The sequence below is a fragment of the Symphalangus syndactylus genome, chromosome 22 (assembly GCF_028878055.3).
Source record: "Symphalangus syndactylus isolate Jambi chromosome 22, NHGRI_mSymSyn1-v2.1_pri, whole genome shotgun sequence".
In the NCBI taxonomy this organism is placed as follows: Eukaryota; Metazoa; Chordata; class Mammalia; order Primates; family Hylobatidae; genus Symphalangus; species Symphalangus syndactylus.
Window position 1 is genome coordinate 20,701,811 of NC_072444.2, and position 22,743 is coordinate 20,724,553.

General features: G+C 44.6%; 3 protein-coding genes across 3 annotated transcripts in view; 2 read left to right on the forward strand and 1 right to left on the reverse strand.

Annotated features, from left to right (window-relative positions):
• The window catches only part of LOC129472521 (neuroblastoma breakpoint family member 1-like), a 705,345-nt gene that overhangs the window by 281,205 nt on the left and 401,397 nt on the right, over nt 1-22,743 (forward strand). The window lies entirely within an intron of this gene.
• Nucleotides 1-22,743, forward strand: part of LOC134735638 (integrator complex subunit 4-like protein 2) — a 53,712-nt gene that overhangs the window by 18,956 nt on the left and 12,013 nt on the right. The window lies entirely within an intron of this gene.
• PADI2 (peptidyl arginine deiminase 2) overlaps nt 17,559-22,743 on the reverse strand; it is a 53,305-nt gene continuing 48,120 nt past the window's right edge. The window contains exons 14-16 of the mRNA XM_055262228.2: nt 22,179-22,264; nt 20,868-20,996; nt 17,559-20,064 (exon numbers count right to left, since the gene is read on the reverse strand). Of these exons, the coding sequence (XP_055118203.1) occupies nt 19,831-20,064; nt 20,868-20,996; nt 22,179-22,264 (449 nt within the window). The 3' untranslated portion in view covers nt 17,559-19,830. The remainder of the gene's footprint in view (nt 20,065-20,867; nt 20,997-22,178; nt 22,265-22,743) is intronic.

Genomic DNA, 22,743 nt, shown 5'->3' on the forward strand with positions numbered 1-22,743 from the left:
AATTTATTGAACATCTAACACATACATAAAAGGCAGTAAAGACAAATGAGAAGAGGGCAGGATATTGAAGTATACAGACTTTAATGCTGAGTTTTGTATCTTAGTAAGTTACTCCACCTTACAGAGGCTCAATTTCCCCTGATTTAGGAAGGCGATGCTAATGGGTATTGCATAGGTGTAAGTATAACAATGTTGTATTTAAGAGAATCCCACAAGCTTGGTATAAGGCAGAAAATAAATAGATGTAACATTAATAAGTAGTTTATTAAATTTGGATGCTACCTGCAGACTAGAGGAAGCAAGAAACACAGCCACTATGCTTGATTAGCATTATATTCTAATTTGGAATATAAATAGAAAAGAGAAAAATAGAAAGCTCTGCATAAACACATGCATTAAAATGAATTTCATGTGGACTCTTTCATGAAAATGTTCCTAAGGTATTTTACCTTTTTATTGTGGTAAAATACACATAACATAAAATTTACTCTGTTAAGCACTTTAAGTGCACAGTTCAGTGGTACTAACTATAGTCATACCATTGTGCAGCCATCCCTACCATCCATCTCCATAACTCGTTTCATCTTATAAAACTGCAACTCTATACCCATTAAACAATACTTCCCCATTTCCTCCTCTCCCCAGCTTCTGGCAACCATCACTGTACTATCTCTAGGATTCTGTCCACTTTAAGTCCCTTATACAAATGGAATTATACTGTATTTGTCCTTCACTGACTAACTTATTTCACTTGGCATAACATCCTCAAGTTTCATCCAAGTTGCAACATATGTCAGAATATTTCCCTGATGTTTAAGGCTGAATAATATTCCATTGCATGTGTATATCATATTTTGCTTATCCATTCATCTGTTGTTGGACACTTCAATTGCTTTTGCGTTTTAGCTATTGCCAATAATGCTGCTGCAAACATGGATGTGCAAATATTTTTTCAAGACTCTGCTTTCAATTCTTTTGCTATCCTGAGATGTGGCACTGCTGAATCATATGGCAATACCATTTTGATTTTTTGAGGAACTACCATACTCTTTTCCACAGCAAACGCAGCGTTTGGCATTCCCTGCAATACTGCAAAAGGAATCGCCACATCCTTGCCTGTGGATTTTATTCCCAAGTCCTGTGGCTCTCTCTACATCCCAGACACCATGCGTCATTTCCTGTTTATATATATGACATCAAAGGGGCAGGAAGTAATGAACTAAATTGGAAGGATAAACATGTAGAAAAATAGATGTAAATACTGATAACATAAAATCCTATGAATAATAATTTTGGATGATCTATCTATTATATACCTATTTATCTAACATCTGTCTGTTCCTCCATCTGTAATTAAAATAGAGAACAGAGAAAAAAAGTAGGAATACATGAATTTAAAGTTTTAATTCTTCTTAGATTTTCTCACAGCATCATTATATGAAAGAAAATTTATAGGGCAATATCTGTTAACTATAAATGTAACATTCTTAAAGTATTCAAATACATTGAATTACAGCATGAATAACATATTACAATCCATTCAAGTTTATTTTACTCCAGGAACACAAAAATACAAATTTCATTTGCAATTTAAAAAAAAAAACAGAAATCGATACATTTGATTGATGTATATACACATTTAATGTATTTTTAAATATACATTTTTAAAAAATAGAAATTTTTCTAGGACAAATACTTAAAATATCACTGAAAATAGTGTTATTAGCTAATATCTTCCTAATAACTGTGATATTACATAAGAAACCAAAATTAAAATTTCAGATAAACTTAAAAACTAAAAATTTAAAAAATAGTATTCTGTTCTCATTATGTTCATATTTAGTCATATCATTTCTTGTTTTCATTCTTCTTCAGTGTTGCTCTACTAAAATATAACATAGAATTCTAACTTTTAATTTCTCTTCTTTTTACTCAAAATTGTATACATTTTCTCATGCTCTTAGTTTAGTTATGCTACTTTTCTGTACTCTTGGAATTTTCACATTCGTGTTCACTCTCTTTTGAGTTCCCATATTATCAAAGAAGCTTTTTTCCCTCTTTCTGATTTGAAGGTTCATCTTCTCATAATTATTTTGTCCACTCAGTTTCTTTTCATTCTCAGTTAAGTGCCTCTCATCTGGATTCTTTTCATTTATAAGGTTTCCTTTCATCTTAAGCCAGTCATTTATTTATATTTTGATTCTGTTTTGTGGAGGACATGCTTCCCTGAATTTTATGGAAGAGGCCAAAAGGTTTGTTCAAGTTTTTACCTGATGCATTGGATTAAATTATCTAATGTACACACTCTTAATTTAAGTCTGGGGGCGACTGTCTACTCTTGATTTTGTATAGTATTATTTTTCTTAACATCCAAGTCCATCTTCATCTATTTGTATATGATCAATAAAACTATATTTGTCCAGAACCTTGCTTTGGCGGAGTTACTTCTTTCTAAGTAGTAGAAGTAGCAGTTGAGACATGAACTGGGTTCTGGGTTATTTTAGAGGGCTGGGCGACATTCCTCCTTTTGGTCTGTGTGACTGAATGAATGCAGTTCTTGCTGTCTCACTCCTCTCCTTAACACATTGAGCCATTGCAGCAGATAAGAAGGAATAATCTTGATCTGCCATTCAGGTGGAACGCATGTTCTCTCCAACCACACCGATAGGTTGTACTCACACTCGGCCAGAAGGTATCCTGTCAATGCTATGGAGATGTATCTATCTAGATCGGTAGATATCTACTTTGGTTTATGCTCTCTGGTTTCCCGTAAATTAACTCCTTAAAGTGAATATCAAAAGAGAGCTTGGTGATGGCAGTGTTATAAAATCCTCAAACTGCAGCACTGACACGCAGAGGAATTTGTAGATTCTGGGATTCTAATTCAGGTACCAAACTATATAAAAGGGGAATTGGTCATTGAGGGTTGCTAGGCTCTTTGTTGAGCATATTTGCTCTTTTCATGACTTTGAAATTATTTTAAAAATCTAACCTTTTTCTCAGTGTGCTGCAAGATGATTTGATTTTAATGGATAAGCACTAATTCTCCCCTAAGATCTGTACAATATATTTGTTCTCATAAGCCATAGCCAGCAACTCACTTCACAGCAATTTATAGCATTTCCATGATAAGTTGAATTATTTTTAACTAGACTCTCTTTGCCTTAAGAAAAATATGGAGAAGCAATATACTTGTTGTAATTAGGTTCAAAAGTTGGCAGTCTCTCTCCTGGAAAGAATAATAAAACTTTTCAGTGGCCTAATATGCATCTATAGACACACACACACACACACACACACACACACACACACGCAAGCACTATTCATAATATTTAAAGCACATTCTGTTCTATGACTTCATTTGTCTAGCACAAAATAAAACGATCTCAGTATATGTCAAGACCTATTTTTTCGTATGGCCAATTATAGATATTTTATTTTTTATAGATTAGGGTGTTCTTGAAGCTCTTTATATTTGTTTGTCAATGAACTAACCATTGGCAAATATGTCGGGTTTCCCACATAAGAACATTATTAACATCAAAATAGAAAGCTGGTGGTAGAAATAATGATTGGGAACACAGAATCTCTACTCACGGTTCTAGTTCTGCCATATCATAACTTTGTGATCTCAGGAAATATCTCTCCATGTTGTCATCTCTATGTATAGTTCTGTCATTTCTCAATAAGAGCTTTTTGCTTAATTATGAAGTACTAGTTACTGTAACCATTATTTTGAGCTTTATGTAAATGAAGAACACATGGACTCCACTTGCAAAACATTGAAAATGCAGTTAGGGATTGGGGGCATAAAGCAACATTTTACAATGTGTAAAGACAATGAGTAAGCAACAAAGTGTCCAATGTTTTAGGGGAAAGTTGCATACCTTAGGAAAAGGCAGGATTAAGTAACAGAGAATTTGAATGATAACTGGCCAATTGGTGTCATTTACAATTGCAAGTAATACAAATGAAGTTTGCTCTTTTATTTTTTTTTATTTTATTTATTTTTTTTTTTGAGATGGAGTCTCGCTGTGTCGCCCAGGCTGGAGTGCAGTGGCGCAATCTCTGCTCACTGCAAGCTCCGCCTCCCGGGTTCACGCCATTCTCCTGCCTCAGCCTCCCAAGTAGCTGGGACTACAGGCGCCCACCACCACGCCCGGCTAATTTTTTGTATTTTTAGTAGAGACAGGGTTTCACCGTGGTCTCGATCTCCTGACCTCGTGATCCACCCGCCTCGGCCTCCCAAAGTGCTGGGATTACAAGCGTGAGCCACCGCGCCCGGCCTGAAGTTTGCTCTTTTAAAGAGAACAGGAGTTATTTAGAATGGGTCAACCTACTGGGGAAGCAATGTAGTTAGAGACGATGCCCAAAACCACGTGAGCAAATGCTCTGCAGAGCGCACCCCTGCAATGCTGCCATTGTGAGGCCAAGTCTCTCCTTGTCTTGGTACTGAGCCCTCCATTCTGCCTCCATCATTGCCACTGTAGCTGCCACAAAATGATCCCTCGACCACCACTTCCCTGGAACAAAGAAAGAATTCTGTCCTTCCGTGCTCTCAGATCAACTTCCAACATCAGGTGAGCCTTTGATGGGCACTATTCAGTTCCCATATCCATGAAATAGATGCAGTAAAAACATAGAAATTGCTTATGTGTTTCCCAATAAGACACATATGGAAGCCTGTTTTCCCACCTCAGGAAGGGGTTTGCACGATGGGTGTTCAAAGGAACAATATTCCCTGTAAACCATACTTTGCCCATATGAAGAAAAGCAATAAGGATTATTTAGTAAATAGACATGGAAACTCATCCAGGGTTGGCTGATGAGAAGCTGGTTAGCAAGGGGGTCTGCCTTCACTTAGGACAAGGTCTGTGCTTCCCACAGGTTCTCTCCACAGCAGGAGGGATGCAAACTTCCCTTTCCTCCCCTGCACCTACCCTCAAATGGCCCAGAGGTCTTCAGGTGCTAGAATTTCTCAATTAATGCTGCACAAAATAACAGACAGCCTTGACTGTCACAGTTTGTTCTCATGAAGCTAGTCTCTGCTCACTACATAAAACAGGAGAGTAAGAACAAGGGTGTTTAACGCTACCCTAGCTCAAACATGTTTCTCTCTGTAGGATGCCAAGAACCTGGGAAGCAGTACACCTGCTGCTTTCCCTTCTCGGATTCTAGCCCAGACAAAAGATGCAAGGGGCATTTCTTCAGAGGCCTTCAGCTTCACTACACAATGACCCAGGCTCTACATGCAGCCTTTTTATATATTTCTACCTTGAAAAAAAATTTTTATATAATATTAATAATATACATTTTATATAATAAACGCATATGTTTATTTTATATATAGATATAGATATACATAGATAAAGATCTCTAGTCAGCCTTTTTTAAGGCTGGGTTGATTGTGGTGCCTCAAAACTATAATCCCAGCACTTTGGGAGGCCAAGGTGGCCAGATCTCTTGAGTCCAGGAGTTGGAGATCAGCCAGGGCAACATGGTGAAACCCCATCTTTACAAAAATTAGCTAGTATGGTGTCATGCACCTGCAGTCCCTGCTACTCAGGAGGCTGAGGTGGGAGAAGCGCTTGAGCACAGTATGTGAAGGCTTCAGTGAGCTCTGATCACATGACTGCACTCCATCTTGGGGGACAAAGTGAGACCCTCTCTCAAAAAAAAAAAAAAATTAAAAGGCTACCACCATACTCACAGATAAGTGTGTCAGGTATATTTGCAGCTATCTTTCCTATATTCTATTTTGTAAAAAAAAAAAAATGCAAAGAACTCTTCTCATTCTAGATTTTTGTATTAATTAGACATTTGAAGTTTATAGCAGAAGAGCTATAATCATGATTGGTATGTGTACTGTATAGACCAGATAGTGCAAACCGACATCAATGCTTTTTAAAAGTATATAAGGTTATTAGAAATATTTAAACTACTTATGGGTAGATATGTATGTAATTGAACTATCAAATGCAAGTAAGATTATTTCCTTAGTGTGTGAAATCCACTCAATTTATTAAAATATTTTCTAATATCTATTACAATAATACTTCTTAATTAGCTAATATAAGAGGGGTTTTAAGACATTTATTTATATGTAGTTACTAGATTCAAACTTGATTCCACTATTTTCAGAAGTCATACTCTGAGACAAGCCCTTTTTTATCTAACTATGTTTCTGCCTATATTAAAAGGCAGATATGTCAATTTTGCTAATCATGCTGTTACAAACCTCTACATCCTGATTATTTTTCTGTTTGTTCTACCAGTCATTCAGAGACTTACTTATATTCAAATTTCTCTCTAGGTTTAACATTTGTGTATGTCTTCTTGTGGTTTTGTCTATTTTTGCTGTATATAATTTAAGACATTTTATTGACATATATCATACATGCAGAAAAGTACAATGATTAAATATGGACAGCTTGATTAATGAAACACATTTATTTGCTTATAACCATGTATGAAAATAGAACATTACTAAAAATAGTGATACTTCTCCTGCCCCTTTCCAAACACTAACCCTCATCCTCAATAGTAACAGATTTTTTTTATCATAGAGTAATTGGGTCTATTTTCAAATTTTTATTAAATAAATCAGAGTATATACTCTAAGTCTATGTTTATTTCATTGTTATTTTGCTTATAGTATTTATCTGCTAATGGACATGGTAGATTAAAGACGGCTACATACACATTTTTTAATTATTAGATTTTTTGAGCACTTTGTGGCTCATGCCTCAATCCCATCACTTTGGGAGGCTGAGGTGCGTGGATCACGAGGTCAGGAGATCGAGACCATCCTGGCCAACGTGGTATAACTCCTTCTCTACTAAAATACAAAAAATTAGCTGGTCATGGTGGCATGCTCCTGTAATCCCAGCTACTTGGGAGGCTGAGGCAGGGGAATTGCTTGAACCCGGGAAGCAGAGGTTGCAGACCTGAACCTCTAGGTCTAACCTGGAATCTTCTCTTCAAGGCCATGTGACCTTGGATAAGCTCCTCCCCATCTTTGACTTACAGTTTCCTTGCCTGAACGATTAGGGTGTTGGGCCCTCTGATTTAAGATTCTGTGATTCACATGGCTGTCTTGTGGATAACTGGCAACAATGCTGAGGTCACCTTGACTTTCACTGGCGCTGACCCAGGACTGGAACAGGGCCCCTCGGGTCTGCCCCATGGGGCCTCTTGGGTCACCCAAACTGGCTGAAATATGGAAGACTGCCGCTCTGTCTCTAACTCCTCCTAACCGAATTGTCATCTGAGCTGAAGAAAGCTCTTCCTGCAAGGAATGTATTTCTAGAGAATTGGTCCTCTTAGCATTTTCAGGGTTCTTTCATCTCAAAAACAGATGCCACCCCTAGATAAGCAACTACCCTTTTAGTTTGCCCAGGTCACCTTGGAAAAAGCAGTCTGAGGCCAGCATAAGTGAGACCTTGATTTATGGAGGGTCTCTTGGTGCCAATGGGCCCACATGCCCTGCAGCCACATCATTCCTGGGCTTCATGGGGATTTGGGGAGCTCAAAGTTATGGAGGAATAAATTCCTGGGCGGCTGTACCTCCGCCCTGGATTTTGGGATGCCAGAAAGTCACAGCTGCAGAAAGACTTAGAGATTTTCATGGCCTGCTCCTGACATATTTTCCCAAGGTGTCCTCGTGATAAGACCGTAGGTTTTTTTGGTTTATTTCCATTTGTCTAGAGAGTGACATATTGCTTTTCACCAGACAGTCTGCTAGACACTATGTTTATACTGAACTTTATCACTTACAAAGGTGTTTACATAAACAGTCTTATTTAGTCCTCATAACAACACTTTTGGGTTGGAAAAGCTGCCCCTATTTTCCAGACTCTCTCGGTCTTTGGACAGTAGGAAGACTGAGCAGCCTTAGGTGAGCGTTTTGCTTTAGGAGATCTTTCTCTCCCAAGAGCTGGAAATCATGTCCAGAATTGAAAATTAAAACCAGCTGGGCAAGGTGGCTTATACCTGTAATCCCAGCACTTTGGGAGGCTGAGGTGGGAGGATGGATCCCTTGAGCCCAGGAGTTCGAGACCAGCCTGGGCAACATGGCGAGACCCTGTCTCTACAAAAAATTTTAAAATTAGCCAAGCATGGTGGTGCACACCTGTAGTCCCAGCTACTTGGGAGGCTGAAGTGGGAGGATTGCTTGAGTGCAGGAGGTCGAGGCTGCAGTGAGCTGTGATCACACCACTGCAACTCCAACCTGGGCAACAGAGCAAGAACCTGTCTCAAAAAAATGAAAATAAAAAACAAAATAAAAAAGCATTATGTTGTATCAACTGTCATTTGTACAATCAATTGTAGTCTGGTGTCTTGTAATTTAGGGCAACCTGGGTGATTTTTCCCAGCCAGAGGGTGAAGGAGGGTTGGATTTAGGAGGAAATATCAGATATTGCCTGGGAGATTCATTTGCCTCTGGGAAAAACCCACAGCAACAGATTGCTGTGGTGGAGCTCTGGGGCCTTCTTATCTAAAATTTAGGATTTTTTTTTTTTTTTTTTTTTTTTTTTTGAGATGGAGCCTCGCTCTGTTGCCCAGTCTGGAGAGCAGTGGCATGATCTCGGCTCACTGCAAGCTCTTCCTCCCGGGTTCACGCCATTCTCTTGTCTCAGCCTCTCGGGTAGCTGGGACTACAGGCGCCCGCCACCACACCCGGCTGATTTTTTGTATTTTGTTCAGTAGAGATGGAGTTTCACTGTGTTAGCCAGGACAGTCTCGATCTCCTGACCTTGTGATCCGCCCGCCTTGGACTCCCAAAGTGCTGAGATTACAGGCATGAGCCACTGTGCCCAGCCAAAAATTAGGATTTTATTTGCCTTTGGCCAGTGGGCCTCATCCTTTCTCCTTTCCGTCTCCCTGGCTGTCTCCTGAGCATCTCCATCTGGGCGTCCCAATGGTCCTTTAAACCCAACCTATCCCAAACGGTACATCTCACCTGAGGAGTTTATACTTGTCTTATTAGCACCACCATCTACAGGCTATCCAAGCCAGAAACTCAATGTCATCCTGATTCTTCTCCCCACCCCACGTCCAATCAACCACCAACTCCCACTATAGCCTCCAAGGCTCTAGGCTCCCCCACTCCCCCTTGGGCCCTTCCAGTTGCTTCTGTCCCTGTAATACAGCCTGCTCTATTCCCCACCTCATTCCCCACCTCCATGCCTTTGCATACTTCCGTGTCTTGGGTCTGGAGTGTCCTTTCCTCCTCCTTCATGTGGCTGACTTGTCATCATTGAAGATTCAGCTCCAACTTTTTCCTCCCTTAGGAAGTCCCTCCTTGACTGTCCCTATCAAAATATCCTCTGCGTATGCCATCCATGCATGTAACACCTGCTTTAACAATGACCCATTGGTATGTCTGCCTCCCCAGACTAGGGGCAATTTGAGGGCTTGACCCACTTAACTCTGTTTGATTTTCTTCATATAACTTATTGCTATCTGCAAGTTTGTTTTTAATTCTTTTTTTTTTTTTTGAAACAGAGTCTTGCTCTGTCACCCAGGTTTAAGTGCTGTGGCATGATCATGGCTCACTGTAGCCTCGCACTCCAGTGCTTAAGTGATCCTCCCACCTCAGCCTCCCTAGTAGCTGGGACCACAGGTGTGCACCACCATGCCCAGCTACTTTTAAAAAAACTTTTGTAGGCTGGGCTCAGTGGCTCATGCCTGTAATCACAGCACTTTGGGAGGCCGAGGCAGGTGGATCACTTGAGGTCAGGAGTTCGAGACCAGCCTGGCCAACATGGTGAAACCCGTCTCTACTAAAAATACAAAAATTAGCCGGGTATGGTGGTGGGTGCCTGTAATCCCAGCTACTCGGGAGGCTGAGGCAAGAGAATTGCTTGAACGTAGGAGGCTGAGGTTGCAGTGAGCCGAGATCACGCCACTGCACTCCAGCCTGGGCAGCAGAGCAAGGCTCCGTCTCAAAAAAAAAAAAAAAAAAAAGTTTTTTTTTTTTTTTTTTTTTTGTAGAGACAGAGTTTCCCTATGTTACCCAGACTTGTCTTGAATTCCTGGGCTCAAGCAATCCTCCTGCCTCCCAAAGGGCTGGGATCCAGGACTGTGCATCTGCGTCTGGGCTGTTTTTAATTCTTTATGAACATATTTATTGTCAGAGCCTCCCATGACCGATGTCAAGGACTCCCAGAAATGGAATAGACGGAATTGGCAAATCAAAACATCAACCAGCCAGTGGCACAGATCCTTTCTAGCCCCCACCCCAGTCCCATCTATGATCGTTCTCAGAGAAGCCTTGTCCCTTATGCTAGGGCACTCGGTGGTCATCTGTACTAAGGTTCATGGGCATATTGGGGTGACTAACGATGGTAACTGCCACATTTGGAGGACATAGTGTGTACCAGGCCCTATGCAGAACACTTTGGATACATGTCCTCTTTGTAATCATTTCAGCAACGGCACAAAGTAGGGGTTACTATTTTTCATTTATAGTTGATGCAGCTGAGCCTCAGAGAGTGTCAACAACTCACCGCAGGTCACCCAGCAAGTAGATCAGCCTCTTCTGTTAGGTAGGTGGCTGGGCTGCAGGCGTGCGCCTAAGGCTGCTGGGAACATGGTGGTTGCAGCCACTCTGTTCCACCTGCAGAGGGTGCTGCTGCCTCACAGAACTACCCAGGGCTCCCTACCGGACCTTGCCAACTTGCCCTTAGAAAGGCCTTATCTAAACTCTCTTCCCTCATCCCATGCAAACCCCACCATATAATTAGACTTCTCAAAATATTCTTTTCGAGTGGGATGGGGACAATCATAGGCTACAGGCTTCTCCAATTTCAAGAGCAGCCTTTATGGAACTCCCGGAGCAAAAAGTCATGAGCCACCCCCACTCCAGATGGGGCTGCGTTTCACACAGCTGAAGTCAGCTCAGCTGCTGGGACTTACATAGCAAGTGGTCCAAGGCCTTCTGGGGACTGTCATGCTGCTGGCCCTGTAGCAGCACACACACACACACATACATTTGGAGCTCACCCACCCTGCTAACTTCTGCCTCATTCCCAGATGCCTGCCATCACCAGCATACTCTCAAATGAGCAGTTAGTTTGTTCCTCTGGATGTGTGTGGGTGGGCACTTTGCAAACACGGTATAATGCCATGATCAAACGCCCTTTCCAGGCGAATCTGGATTTTGAGCACTGTTTTCTATCAGAGACAGAGCCATGCAAATGAAATGCAAAAACGAATAGTGGGTAAATATTCATGCATAGCGGCGAGATGTCAGCCGACTGGAAACAAAAGTCAGAGAGCTGAAGAATGTTAAAGGCAATTTGACCTCTTAGGGAGGCTGGTAGGTAGAATGGTTAAGTGTGCAGGCCTTAAGGGTCTGAAACCCTGTTATATCAGCCATTTGCTCTGTGATCTTCAGCAAGTTGCTTAACCTCTTTGTGAATTCATTTCCTGTTGTGTAAGACGGTGAAAAGAAACAGTCACCTTATAGGGAGGAGAATTAAATGAATTAGTGTCTTAAATTGGTAGTGGAGAGCCCAGCTGGGGGAAGGAAAGAGGTAAAAGACAACTGTGCCTTATTAGGGGAAATAGATTATGCTTATCGGAATGGGAAGACTTCAGCATACATACAATGTCAGGGATTTCAGGCAGCTCTAAAAAATTATTTTAGAATACTGTACATATGTAATTAAATTCTCACTATGTAAAAATTTCAAGCAATATAAATAAAGCTTAAATCCCCTCAGTCACACTTCCTTTCCCAGGGGTGATTGCAATTGTCAGTTTCATGGGATTGCTTCCAGATTTTTTTCTCTGTATGTATTTGCATATGTATATTTCTACAGAAATCCATGGTTTTGCTTGCTGTTATTTTTCTATTTTATCTTATTTTTAGATGGAGTCTCGCTCTGTCGCCAGGCTGGAGTGCAGTGGTGCAATCTCGGCTCACTGCAACCTCCGCCTCCTGGTTCAAGCGATTCCCCTGCCTCAGCCTCCCGAGTAGCTGGAATTACAGTTGTGCGCCACCACACCCAGCTAATTTTTGTATTTTTAGTAGAGACAGGGTTACACCATGTTGGCCGGGCTGGTCTCGAACTGCTGACATTGTGATCTGCCTGCCTCGGCCTCCCAAAATGCTGGGATTACAGGTGTGAGACACTGTACTCGGCCATTTTTATTTTTAGAAAATACAAATGACAACATACATGTTCTGTCAGCTGCCATTTTTTCATCAAGTGCTGTGTCTTGGAGGTCTTTCCATGTTAGTATGCATAGATCTGTTTCATCATATATGCTACAGAATATTTAAAAGCAGGGCTGTACCACGGTTTGCTTATTCCTCAGGCAATTTCTTTAAAATGTTTTCCCTATGAGTTTAGTATCAATGAAGAAATATGTTACTGTCAGCTTCCTAAAATACAGGATTGATCATGTGACCACAGTGACCTCAAACCTTCAGAGGGTTTCTAGGGCACCAACCCTAGTGTTTCCAGCATGACTGCAATCTATATTTTAGCTACTCACTATAATCACAATTTCCCAGATATATTATACACCTGGACCTCTTTGTGTCTCTACTCAGCTTGGCAACCCCTCCTCCCCTCTTTGCCTAATCATTAATTTCTACATTCACTCAGCAGTCATTCGTCTTAGCACAAATGAACACCAGGCCATCCTTGGTCATTCTCCCAGCAGAAAAGATGTGTGTGTGTGTGTGTGTGTGTGTGTGTACACAGATTTTTGTACCTTATTAATTCCTCTATTCAGCAAATATTTATCAGGTGCCTATTCCATCAGTGTGCCTCTCTGCTCTCCTGTCTGTCTCCCTGACTCAGTTGTCAGCTCCTTGAGGGATTAGATCATGTCTCATGCACAGGGCTTTCCAGGGGGAACAAACACCCTGGTTTGTTGAGCATAGTTCCGGATTCTTCTGTTGCCCTGGTGGAATTATTTGCAGGGCTCCTCTGAGCTCTCAGAAATGCTGTGGTTTAGATGAAAAATTGTAGGGTCACTGGTTTTACACACAGTAGATGCTTGGCAAATGTTAATGGAAAAAAGTGAACGGATGGATGAATGAATATAATTTGCTTTTCACGATTTAGAGATGCCATCTTACTCTGAGCTGAGGACTAGAGAGAGCACATACTGAGCTACATAGAGGTCATTTCACTATGGGCCTTATTGCCTTAGAGGGGTTTGTAGGAATCCTATAATCTGTAGACATCTTGCTTGCAGGTGTAGGGGATATCTTGTTGATAAGATTCTTCTAATAGGACACTGACATGGTAAAAACTGGTGCAAAGATGAGGTAACATTTGTGAATGAAAGAATGCTAAACTTGGATTAGAAAGCTGTTTCTTTTTTCTTTTCTTTTTTTCTTTTGAGACAATGTCTTGTTTTGTTGCCCAGGCTGCAGTGCAGTGGCATGATCTCGGCTCACTGCAACCTCTGCCTCCCGGGTTCAAGCGATTCTCCTGCTTTAGCCTCTCTAGTAGCTGGGATTATAGACGTATGCCACCGTGCTTGGCTAATTTTTGTATTTTTAGTAGAGACGGGGTTTTGTCATGTTGGCCAGGCTGGTCTAGAGCTCCTGACCTCAAGTGATCTGTCCACCTTGGCCTCCCAAAGTGCTGGGATTACAGGCATGAGCCACAGTGCCCGGCTAGAAAGCTGTTTCTGAGATGTAATCAAGAGCAGGAGCTCAGTGGGTGGGCTCTGGAGCCAGACCACCCAGGTATGAATCCCAGCTCTGCCATTTCCTGCTGAGTAATCTTGAGCAGGTCACTTCCTCTCTCTGAGCTTCAGTTTCCTCATCTGTAATGTGGGGATAACAACCTCACAGCTTAGTTTTGAGAATTAGATGAGATGACGAATGCAAAGCATTAGGTTGAACCATCAAAAATCGCCTCTATTTGACCATTTTGACCTTCCAAATGGGATTCCATATAGTTCCACCTGGTGGAAATGCAATCAGTGTTTAAGAAATATTTGGGCCGACTTTTCTGCTTCCATTGCCTAGCTGAACAGATGTTTCCTTCTTTTATTCAAAATACATTTGCTGAGCATCAACTATGTGCCAGGAATTGCCATCAGTAGGAAAACAAAATATTCCCTTTTTTTTTTGTTTTTTGGGATGGAGTCTTGCTCTGTCCCCCAGGCTGGAGTGCAGTGGCACAATCTCGGCTCACTACAACCTCTGCCTCCAGAGTTCAAGTGATTCTCCTGCCTCAGCAGGATTACGCCTGTAATCCCATTAGCCAGGCTTGATGGGATTACAGGTGCCCGCCATCACGCCTGGCTAATTTTTGTATTTTAGTAGAGACCAGGTTTCACCATCTTGGCCAGGCTGGTCTCGAACTCCTGACCTTAGGTGATCTGCCCGCCTTGGCCTCCCAAAGTGCTGGGATTACAGGCATGAGCCACTGTGCATGGCCGGAAAACAAAACATTCCTTTTAAAGATTGAATGTATCTCTTCAGCTCTTCAGTAGCACAGTAGCCTGCGCATGGGGTCTTAGCATGCTGGCCAGAGACTGTTAGTCATCTCTGGGTATAACCGGGGCTGTCAGAAAGCAGACCTTTGCTTGTGGAAGGTGAGGGGTTGAGGCCAAGCTGCGTGGCCTGAACCCAGCAGTTTGCTTAGAGACCCAGAGAAGACCTTGGCTTTTTCAAAGATCAGGGCTGAAAAAGAGCCCAGCTGGCCAGGGGGATGGGGCGAAGGTCTCTCACATCAGCCAGGCTTGAGACAAGGCTGCAGAGCTGGGCTTTCTGCCTGGGGTCATCCTTTTTCTGCATGTCCAGCTGGAGAAGGGATCCTACATGCTGCCATTTGGTGTCACTCACTATATTTAGTTGCTAATAACTTTTCCATCAGCCCCTTGGACCTGATACCACTTGCGTGAGGATCCTGCATGAATCTCACTGGAGAGGCAGATTCATTCCTGGCTGCTTTTTGTTTCGGGGGAGAGACCTCCCCGCAACCACTTCTGTGGGGTTTTGGCTATGCCAAGGTGTGGCTCAGATCCCATCTGGAATGCTGGAGGAATCTGAGATAACAAGCTACTCTCACCTGGGACTCCAAGTACACATTTTAGATTAAATGCAGAACCAAGTTGCATCCACAGGAACAGTGAGGGGAAAAAGAGGACCTGGTGGGGGGTTCCCATCTTGCAGTGGGCAGTGGGGACCTGGCCAAAGGCAATCACCTTGCAGAGAGAGAGGGGCGTCCTGGTAACATGGCAGTAGCCATGGTTCAGACAAGGAGACTTTCTGGAAAGGCAAGGGTCTGCATACCAAGGCCAGTGGTGGCTCGTATCTATTTTACATTTCTCTTTTCAGTATTATAATAATAAACTTTTATTAACCATTACGGTCAAACTAGTGGACTCTGGGGTTTAAGGAATGTGCCTATTTCCACAATTGGCGCTCAGCCTGGCAGACAAGATTCTAGAACAATACCTTCCAATATGATAGCCACTTGTGGCTGTCGAGCACTTAAAATGTGGCCAGTCTGAATAGATGTGTGATATAAGTATAGAATACACATTAGATTTCAAAGACTTACTACCAAAAAATGAGAATGTAAAATATCTCATTGAAATTTTACAATTTAGATTACATGTTGAAATGATTATGATTTGGATAAATTGGGCTAAAGAAAATATATTATTAAAATTAATTTCACCTGCATTTTACTTTTTAAATGTGGCTACAAGGGAATTCAAAATCACATTATGTAGCTTGTATTATATTTCTATTGGAAAGTGCTGTTCAAAAGTCTCAAGGTGACACTCAGCGACCCTGAGGTGGGTGATTGGCCAAGATGTGAAAACATCACCAAGATGAACTTGCTGAACATCCCTGCATCCCTTGGGGAATTGCAGAACTAGATGGGTCAGGAAATCTATGAAAGATTGGCCTTGCAGTGTCTTGGACCACATTAGTTGGGTATAAAAGGGGATTTTGGCAGGGTGCTGGCTCACACCTGTAATCCCAGCACTTTGGGAGGCCGAGGTGGGTGGATCACAAGGTCAGGAGATCGAGACCATCCTGGCCAACATGATGAAACCCCGTTTCTACTAAAAATACAAAAATTAGCTGGGCATGGTGGCGCTTGCCTATAATCCCAGCTACTCTGGAGGCTGAGGCAGGAGAATCATTGAACCAGGGAGCCAGAGGTGGCAGTGAGCCAAGATCATGCTACTGCACTCCAGTCTGGTGACAGAGCAAGACTCCATCTCAAAAAAACAATAAAACAAAACAAAACCAAAAAAAAGGGGATTTCAGAGGCCTGGGCCCCTGGGTTAAGCCTGGGAGTAAGTGAACCAGTGATTCTCATTTTGCAGTGGTCCCTTTAAAATAGTGGCACCAAGACATTGGTCCAGAAGCTCAAGATGGACCTAAGAAGTGAGAAGGACCCCAGGTGTCTCCCAAAGAACTTGGAAGCAGCTTCTAGGCTCAGCAACCAATCAGGTGACTGACTCCATTTTAGGGCCTCAGGAGTTTGTTCACAAAGACGCTGTTAGATCACGGTTATGTTGTATGGATTTTCATACCATGGGTCAAATCACAAATACTTGTGTGTAATAGCTTTTTATTAAAAGAACACGACATCACCCAGAGCAATGAACACGGCTGGTGCTCTGCCCAGACCCTGTTCTGGTTGTGGCAGAACTTGTCACAAGCTTGTGACTTTGTTCCTAATCCCAATTGTGATCTTTAGATGGTTGCCTATGAGCTCCTGGTGCCCCCTTACCCATTCAGAGGGCCAGAGTCCCCAGAGCCAATGACTGGTGCAGGTGGACAAAGACTCAGCCTCCAGACAGGACAGCTCAGAGGTGCCATTTATGCTCCAGAGCTCTCCAGGGATTGGTCTGAGGCTTCACCTCACACTCTTGTGTGGTTTCTTCCCTTTCCTTGGCCTGCTCCCCCAGTTACCATCTTGGTTTCTCCTGGAGCCTCTTTTTTTTTTTTTTTTTTTTTTTTTTTTAGACAGGGTCTTGCTCTGTCATGTGGGTTGGAGTGTAGTGCAGTGGGATGATCGTGGCTCCCTGCAGACTCCATGTCCTAGGCTCAATCAATCCTCTTGCCTCAGCCTCCCAAGTAGCTGGGACTACAGGCATGTGCCACCATGCCCAGCTAATTTTTTAAATTTTTTATAGAGATGGGGGTCTCACTATGTTGCCTAAGCTGGTATTGGAACTCTTGGGTTCAAGGGATCCTCCCGCCTCGGCCTCCCAAAGTGCTGAGGTTACAGGCATGAGCCACTGCGCCGGCCATTTCTTAATAAATCACCTGTTCCCGAATGCTTGTCTCAGGGTCTGCTCCTGGGGAACCCCATCAGAACAACATAGTCAGACTTTATTGCGGGTACTGGTCTTGACCTTCAGTGGTGGCCATGTAATATGCAGTCACTGAGTGTGTGTGGGATTCCTAACCCTCGAGATACCTATGCTGAGAGCCCAGACCCTGTGCCCAGAACAGCAGGGGCTGCAGGACCAGGAGGGCCCAGTGTGTGGCTTGCCTCACTCCAGGCTGTGTCTATGAAGCAGCAAAGAACATCACACCAACAGCCATGTGACTTCCCCTTGGACCATTTATTTCATTGTTCTTTAGTCGAGCTCTTCCCTAAACATCTTTAGATCTCCACCACAGGCTCTTTTCCAGAAATTTGAAACTGTGTTCTTCTTGCCATCTTCACGACATCCCCTGCCCTCTTACATAAGATATTTCAACATCAAGGTGGAAACAGGAACTTAGATGAGTTTTGCAACAGAGAAGCGTATTCTAGGCCTACATTTATAGAAAGTGGGGGTGGGGAAGAGCCATGAGCCCACGGGGGTACATCCACACCAAGGGTCGTCACACTGGGTGGGCAAGTGAGATGGGAACGGGTGTGTGAGTCCTGGGAGCTTCAGAAACATCAGAAATTACCGACATCATTGGGGAAAGCCTTAGAAAAATCTATAAAGACACACTGTCTGCACATGGGAGGTGCTCACTTCCCCCTAATGTAGACTGAAAAAAAAGAAATGAAAGAAAACCCATAAACCCACATTAACCAAACACACACACACATGACAAACTCTAAGTCTCCAGACAGACACCCTCAAATAGGCACTTGGTGTTTTCAGCTCTGGGGCTGGAGAGATCTGGGGCTTTGGCCTCCAAAGGCAGGAGCTGCTATCCCCAGAGAGGAGACAACAGCTTCGGGAGGCCCTGGGGACTCATTGGATGGGTACTGGCCAGCTAGATGAGAAGGGGGCCTATTTAAAGAAGACCTCCCACCACCACCCATTTCACCACAACAGTGACTTGCTGGAAGTTTTGTGCCCTGCGGATTTCTGAATATAGTGGACTGGCATTTCTAAAGAGCGCATCACTGAAGGGGCAGAGGCTGGCCTTTAAATGTGGGCTTTGCATGCTGGGGACTGATGGGTTCCATGCCAGTAGGGACCAGGTCCAGACTGCTACTAACCACTGTGTTTGCAGAGCCCAACGCCGTGCCTGGTGCTTAGTGGCATACAACAAATGTTTGTTGAATGGTTGAATGAAATAATCCCAAATGAAAATCTTGTTCCTCCAAGAATATAAATTACATTATAACCTTTTCATTGGTTGTAAATTGGTTCTTCAAAATGGGATTATAATTCATTTATTCTTCTGGCCCTAAAGGAACTTTTAAAGATTGAAACTGAGTCTTTTCAGTTGGAGCCAGGGAATGAATCTGGGTATGTCCAAATGAGAGGGTCTTTGGCAAATGCATTGGTGAATTTCAATGGGATAATCAAACCACCCCTAAGTTGGCAGCTGACCCAGAACTGGCTGTTGGGCTGGAGGGTAGGCCAGGGTCCTCATGTGTTGGATCTGATGTCCAGGGAGGAGGGTCTGGTCACTTATTATGCCCTGGGGAAGGCCTGAATCTGGCTGCTGGTGAACAGGTTCTTGTCTAGATGCCTGGACAGATGGCACCAGGAATAAAAAGGAAGAAAGTCAAGGCAGTGGGAGAAGGAAGGTCAGGGAGTGGCCAGAGAATCAAGGACCAGGCAAGAGAAGATGGATATGGCTGACCAGGGGCATCTTTACACATTGAACTCTCAGGTCACAAGTATGCTGGTCTGGGGAGAAATCCCCATGCATGCGGGGGAGCCTGCATCCCTGAGACAGATGAGGCAAAAGGAGCATCCCACACGTGGGGAAACCTGCTCAGATGAAATGTTTCCAGGAAGGTTCTAAGCTAACTTACTGGACCCTCAGGGAGTGGGGAGGACTAGCCAACAGTGTCCACACTGCAGAGTGAAAGCCAAGAGGATTTGAGAGGTTGGTAAGGAATGAATAATTGGGGGTGGCCACCTGGAAACCCTGAGGGAGATGGATTTGAAATGACGATGGCAGTTCAAGATACGTCTAGGGTCCCGGGGTCCTGGGGTCCCTTTCCATGGATTCTACCTTGATTTTCAGAGCATGGCTGCTGGAAGAACTGGCGATCCCAGAATCTCCTTCCCGTCTCCCCTCATTCAGTGTCAGACTAGAGACTCAAAATTCTTTGGGGAACGGCTTGGGCACATGGTTTGCTGTGTTTTGTTTTGTTCTGTTCCTTATGTCAGGGCTATAGAGACACTGGCCCAGCTATTTTCAGCAGGGACAGAGTCGAGGCTCACTGGGGATGGCTTCAGAGGACACTGAGGTCCCTCTCGGGGAGAGCAAGGCACAGATACCCCAAATTCCACCCCACGTCCCAAAGGTCTCCCAGCGGGGCTGTCCAGTCCATGTCAGCAGAAGGCTCTGGGCATGTGAGGGGGGGTCTGGAGAACTCAGGGAAGGAGGCAAACACCAGGGCCCCTGGCAGGTCAGGGCACCATGTGCCACCACTTGAAGGTGAAGGGCTTCCTGCGGACGTTGGTGCCGCAGTGGACCTCCCCCAGAAATTTGTGGTAGGCAGAAATGTCATCGATGAAGGTGCATTCGAGGCCCAGGGGCTCCAGGAGGCCACGCACATGCATCTCCAGGCAGCATTCCTCCTCGACCTGTGGCCCGAACGGCTTGGGGATGCCCAGGTCCTTGTCCAGCACGATCATGTTCACCTGTGACGGGGGATTGTGATGGCAACAGCTTCCATTTAGTGAGCACCTAGTACACACATGCCCGTCCTAAGCTCATGGAACCCTCACAGCAACCCTGTGAAGTAGTAACTGTGATTGGATAGGGACGGAGTGGGGCTAAGTCACTCATAAATGACAGAGCTGAGGCAGAAAACCAGGCAATCTGCCTCTGTATGTTATGTGTGTGCAAAAGCATTCACATATGTCTGTACATGTATGTATACATGGCTATATATGCATGCATCAGTGTGTACATGTACATGTGTATGAATGTGCACACACATATGGGTATGTATGCATTTGTGTGTGCATGTGTATTTCTGTGTGTGCGTGTGTGTATATATGTTCATGCTTGCATGTGTTTCTGTGTGCATGCGTGTGTATATGTGTCCATGCATGCACGTGTGTTTCTGTGTGCACATGTGTGTATATATGTGTCCACGTGTGCATATGTATTGTTCTAACCTCTATGTTATGGAAGCCTCCCCTCTATGTAACAGAAATCCCTCCTGTACATAGAGGACTTTTGATCTTTTGCACAGCACTTTCCTATCTGTTAAGGAAAAGGGTTCCCAATATCCCAGTGAAGCAGCTAGGATGAGCATATCACCCCTAGGAGGAAATGGAGGCCCAGAGAGGGCAAGTGCCTGAGGTGAGGTCACACAGCAGCTCAGCCAGGATTGGGACCTGGGCCTCCCCATTGGACAGCCTCAGCTGAGGGGTCCTTCTGGATCTGGCTGCCCTGTACTGGCATGGGGTGAGGGTTGGGGTCTGCAGGGCCTCACCATGTTTGGGAAGAAGGCTCTGGCACGGTGGTCCTTGTCCATCTTGAACAGAGCAGGCAGGTCAATGATGTCCTGCTCTGTCAGTCCCAGCTCCTTCTTGAGGATGTCACGGTTCCAGTCCAGGCAGCGCTGGGTAGGAGAAAGAAGGGAGGGCATGCAGGTGAGGGACACACACTTGCCACCTTGTCAACCCCATCCCTGTCTGCAGCACCAGGCCAGGGGCCCTGGCACTCCAGAGAGACTTCTAGCACTCAGCGGGCGCCTCTGCAGCCTCTCCCTGGCCCTGTCCACCGGGGTTCAGGAAAAGCAGTCATAACAGGGCAAAGGAAGGTCACAGATGTCAGAGCAGTAGCTGCCATTTCCCAAGCACTCACTAGAGCCGGTCGCTGTGCTAAGTGCTTCCCACACAGCACCTCAGTGACAACCTCGGGCCACCCCATGAGTGGAGGATAACACTGATGATTTTGGTAATAACAAAAGCTAATGTGTACATGTGCCTGGTACTGTTCTAAGCGCATTACGTAGATTGCTTATTTAAGCTCCAGCCCTGTGATATAGATGCTATTATTATCCCCTTTTAATTTTTTTTCTTTGAGATTGAGTCTCACGCTGTTGCCCAGGCTGGAGTGCAGTGGCACGATCTCGGTTCACTGCAACCTCCACCTCGTGGGTTGAAGTGATTCTCCTGCCTCAGCCTCCCAAGTGGCTGGGATTACAGGCGTCTGCCACCATGCCTGGCTAATTTTTGTATTTTTGGTAGAGATGGGTTTCAACATATTGGCCATGTTGGCCTTGAACTCCTGACCTCTGGTGATCTGCCCAACTCGGCCTCCCGAAGAGTTGGGATTACAGGCATGAGCCACCACGCCTGGCCAAAATTTTTATTTATTTATTTTGTAGAGATGGGTGTCTCACTGTGTTGCCCAGGCTGGTCTCAACCCCCTGGCCTTAAGCAATCCTCCCGTCTTGGCTTCCCAAAGAACTGAGATTACAGGCATGAGACGCTGTATCTGGCCCCCATTATCCCTTTTTTAGAGATGAGAGAACCAAAGACAGCCTTAGTGAGTTGCCCATGGTCCTACTGCCCCAAGTGAGGGGGTGGCAAAACTCTTTTAACCCTGGGACTTTAGCCCAGGAGCAAAGCAAGGAGGCCGGCTGGATGCTGGTGGAGGCTCTTCCTTGTGCTACTGTGCTCGGGGTCAAGAGCTCCTGAGCCTTTGGCCATTCTCTACGGAAGCCCCAAGGATGTGAGGGCCTGAGCCACATCCCTCCCAGGGGCCCTCTGGCCCTGCACCCCTGCCCTGCCCTCACCTGGAAGTACAGGTTCTCCTGCACGAGGCTCTCGTTGGACAGAATCTTGTTAATGGTGATTCGCTTGCTGCTCATCCCACCCAAGCCTGCAGGAGTCAAAGGACAGGGGATAGTCAAGCTTTAGATACCCAGGGTGGGTGTTCCCCTTTTGCCAAGACCCTCCAGCCCCTGGGCTAACTGCTGGACTGGGATTGGGGAGATGTGGCTGAGGACAGGCTGGATCACAGGAGGGCACTCCCAGGTGAAATCAGGCCCCCTCTGTCTGGAGAGGGCAGCAAACACTCTTTTCTCCAGAGTAGACCGTGACATCTGAGCCGGGACAGTGGTGGCAGCTGCCTTGCTCTCGCTCTGGCCAGTGGGATCAGGGGTGGTACAAGTAGCCCCCTGGTTCTCCCACCCAGAGCCTGCACCTAAGGATGAGCAGCTGACCAGCATGAATGTGGCAGAAGCAGCATGGCCAAAGGGGACACACTTCCTGTTTTACAGAGCTGCCTCATCTTGGCTGCTGCTCTGGAGTGGCCTGTGTCTGCCTCCCATACCATACGATGGCTTATGTGGCTTCCAG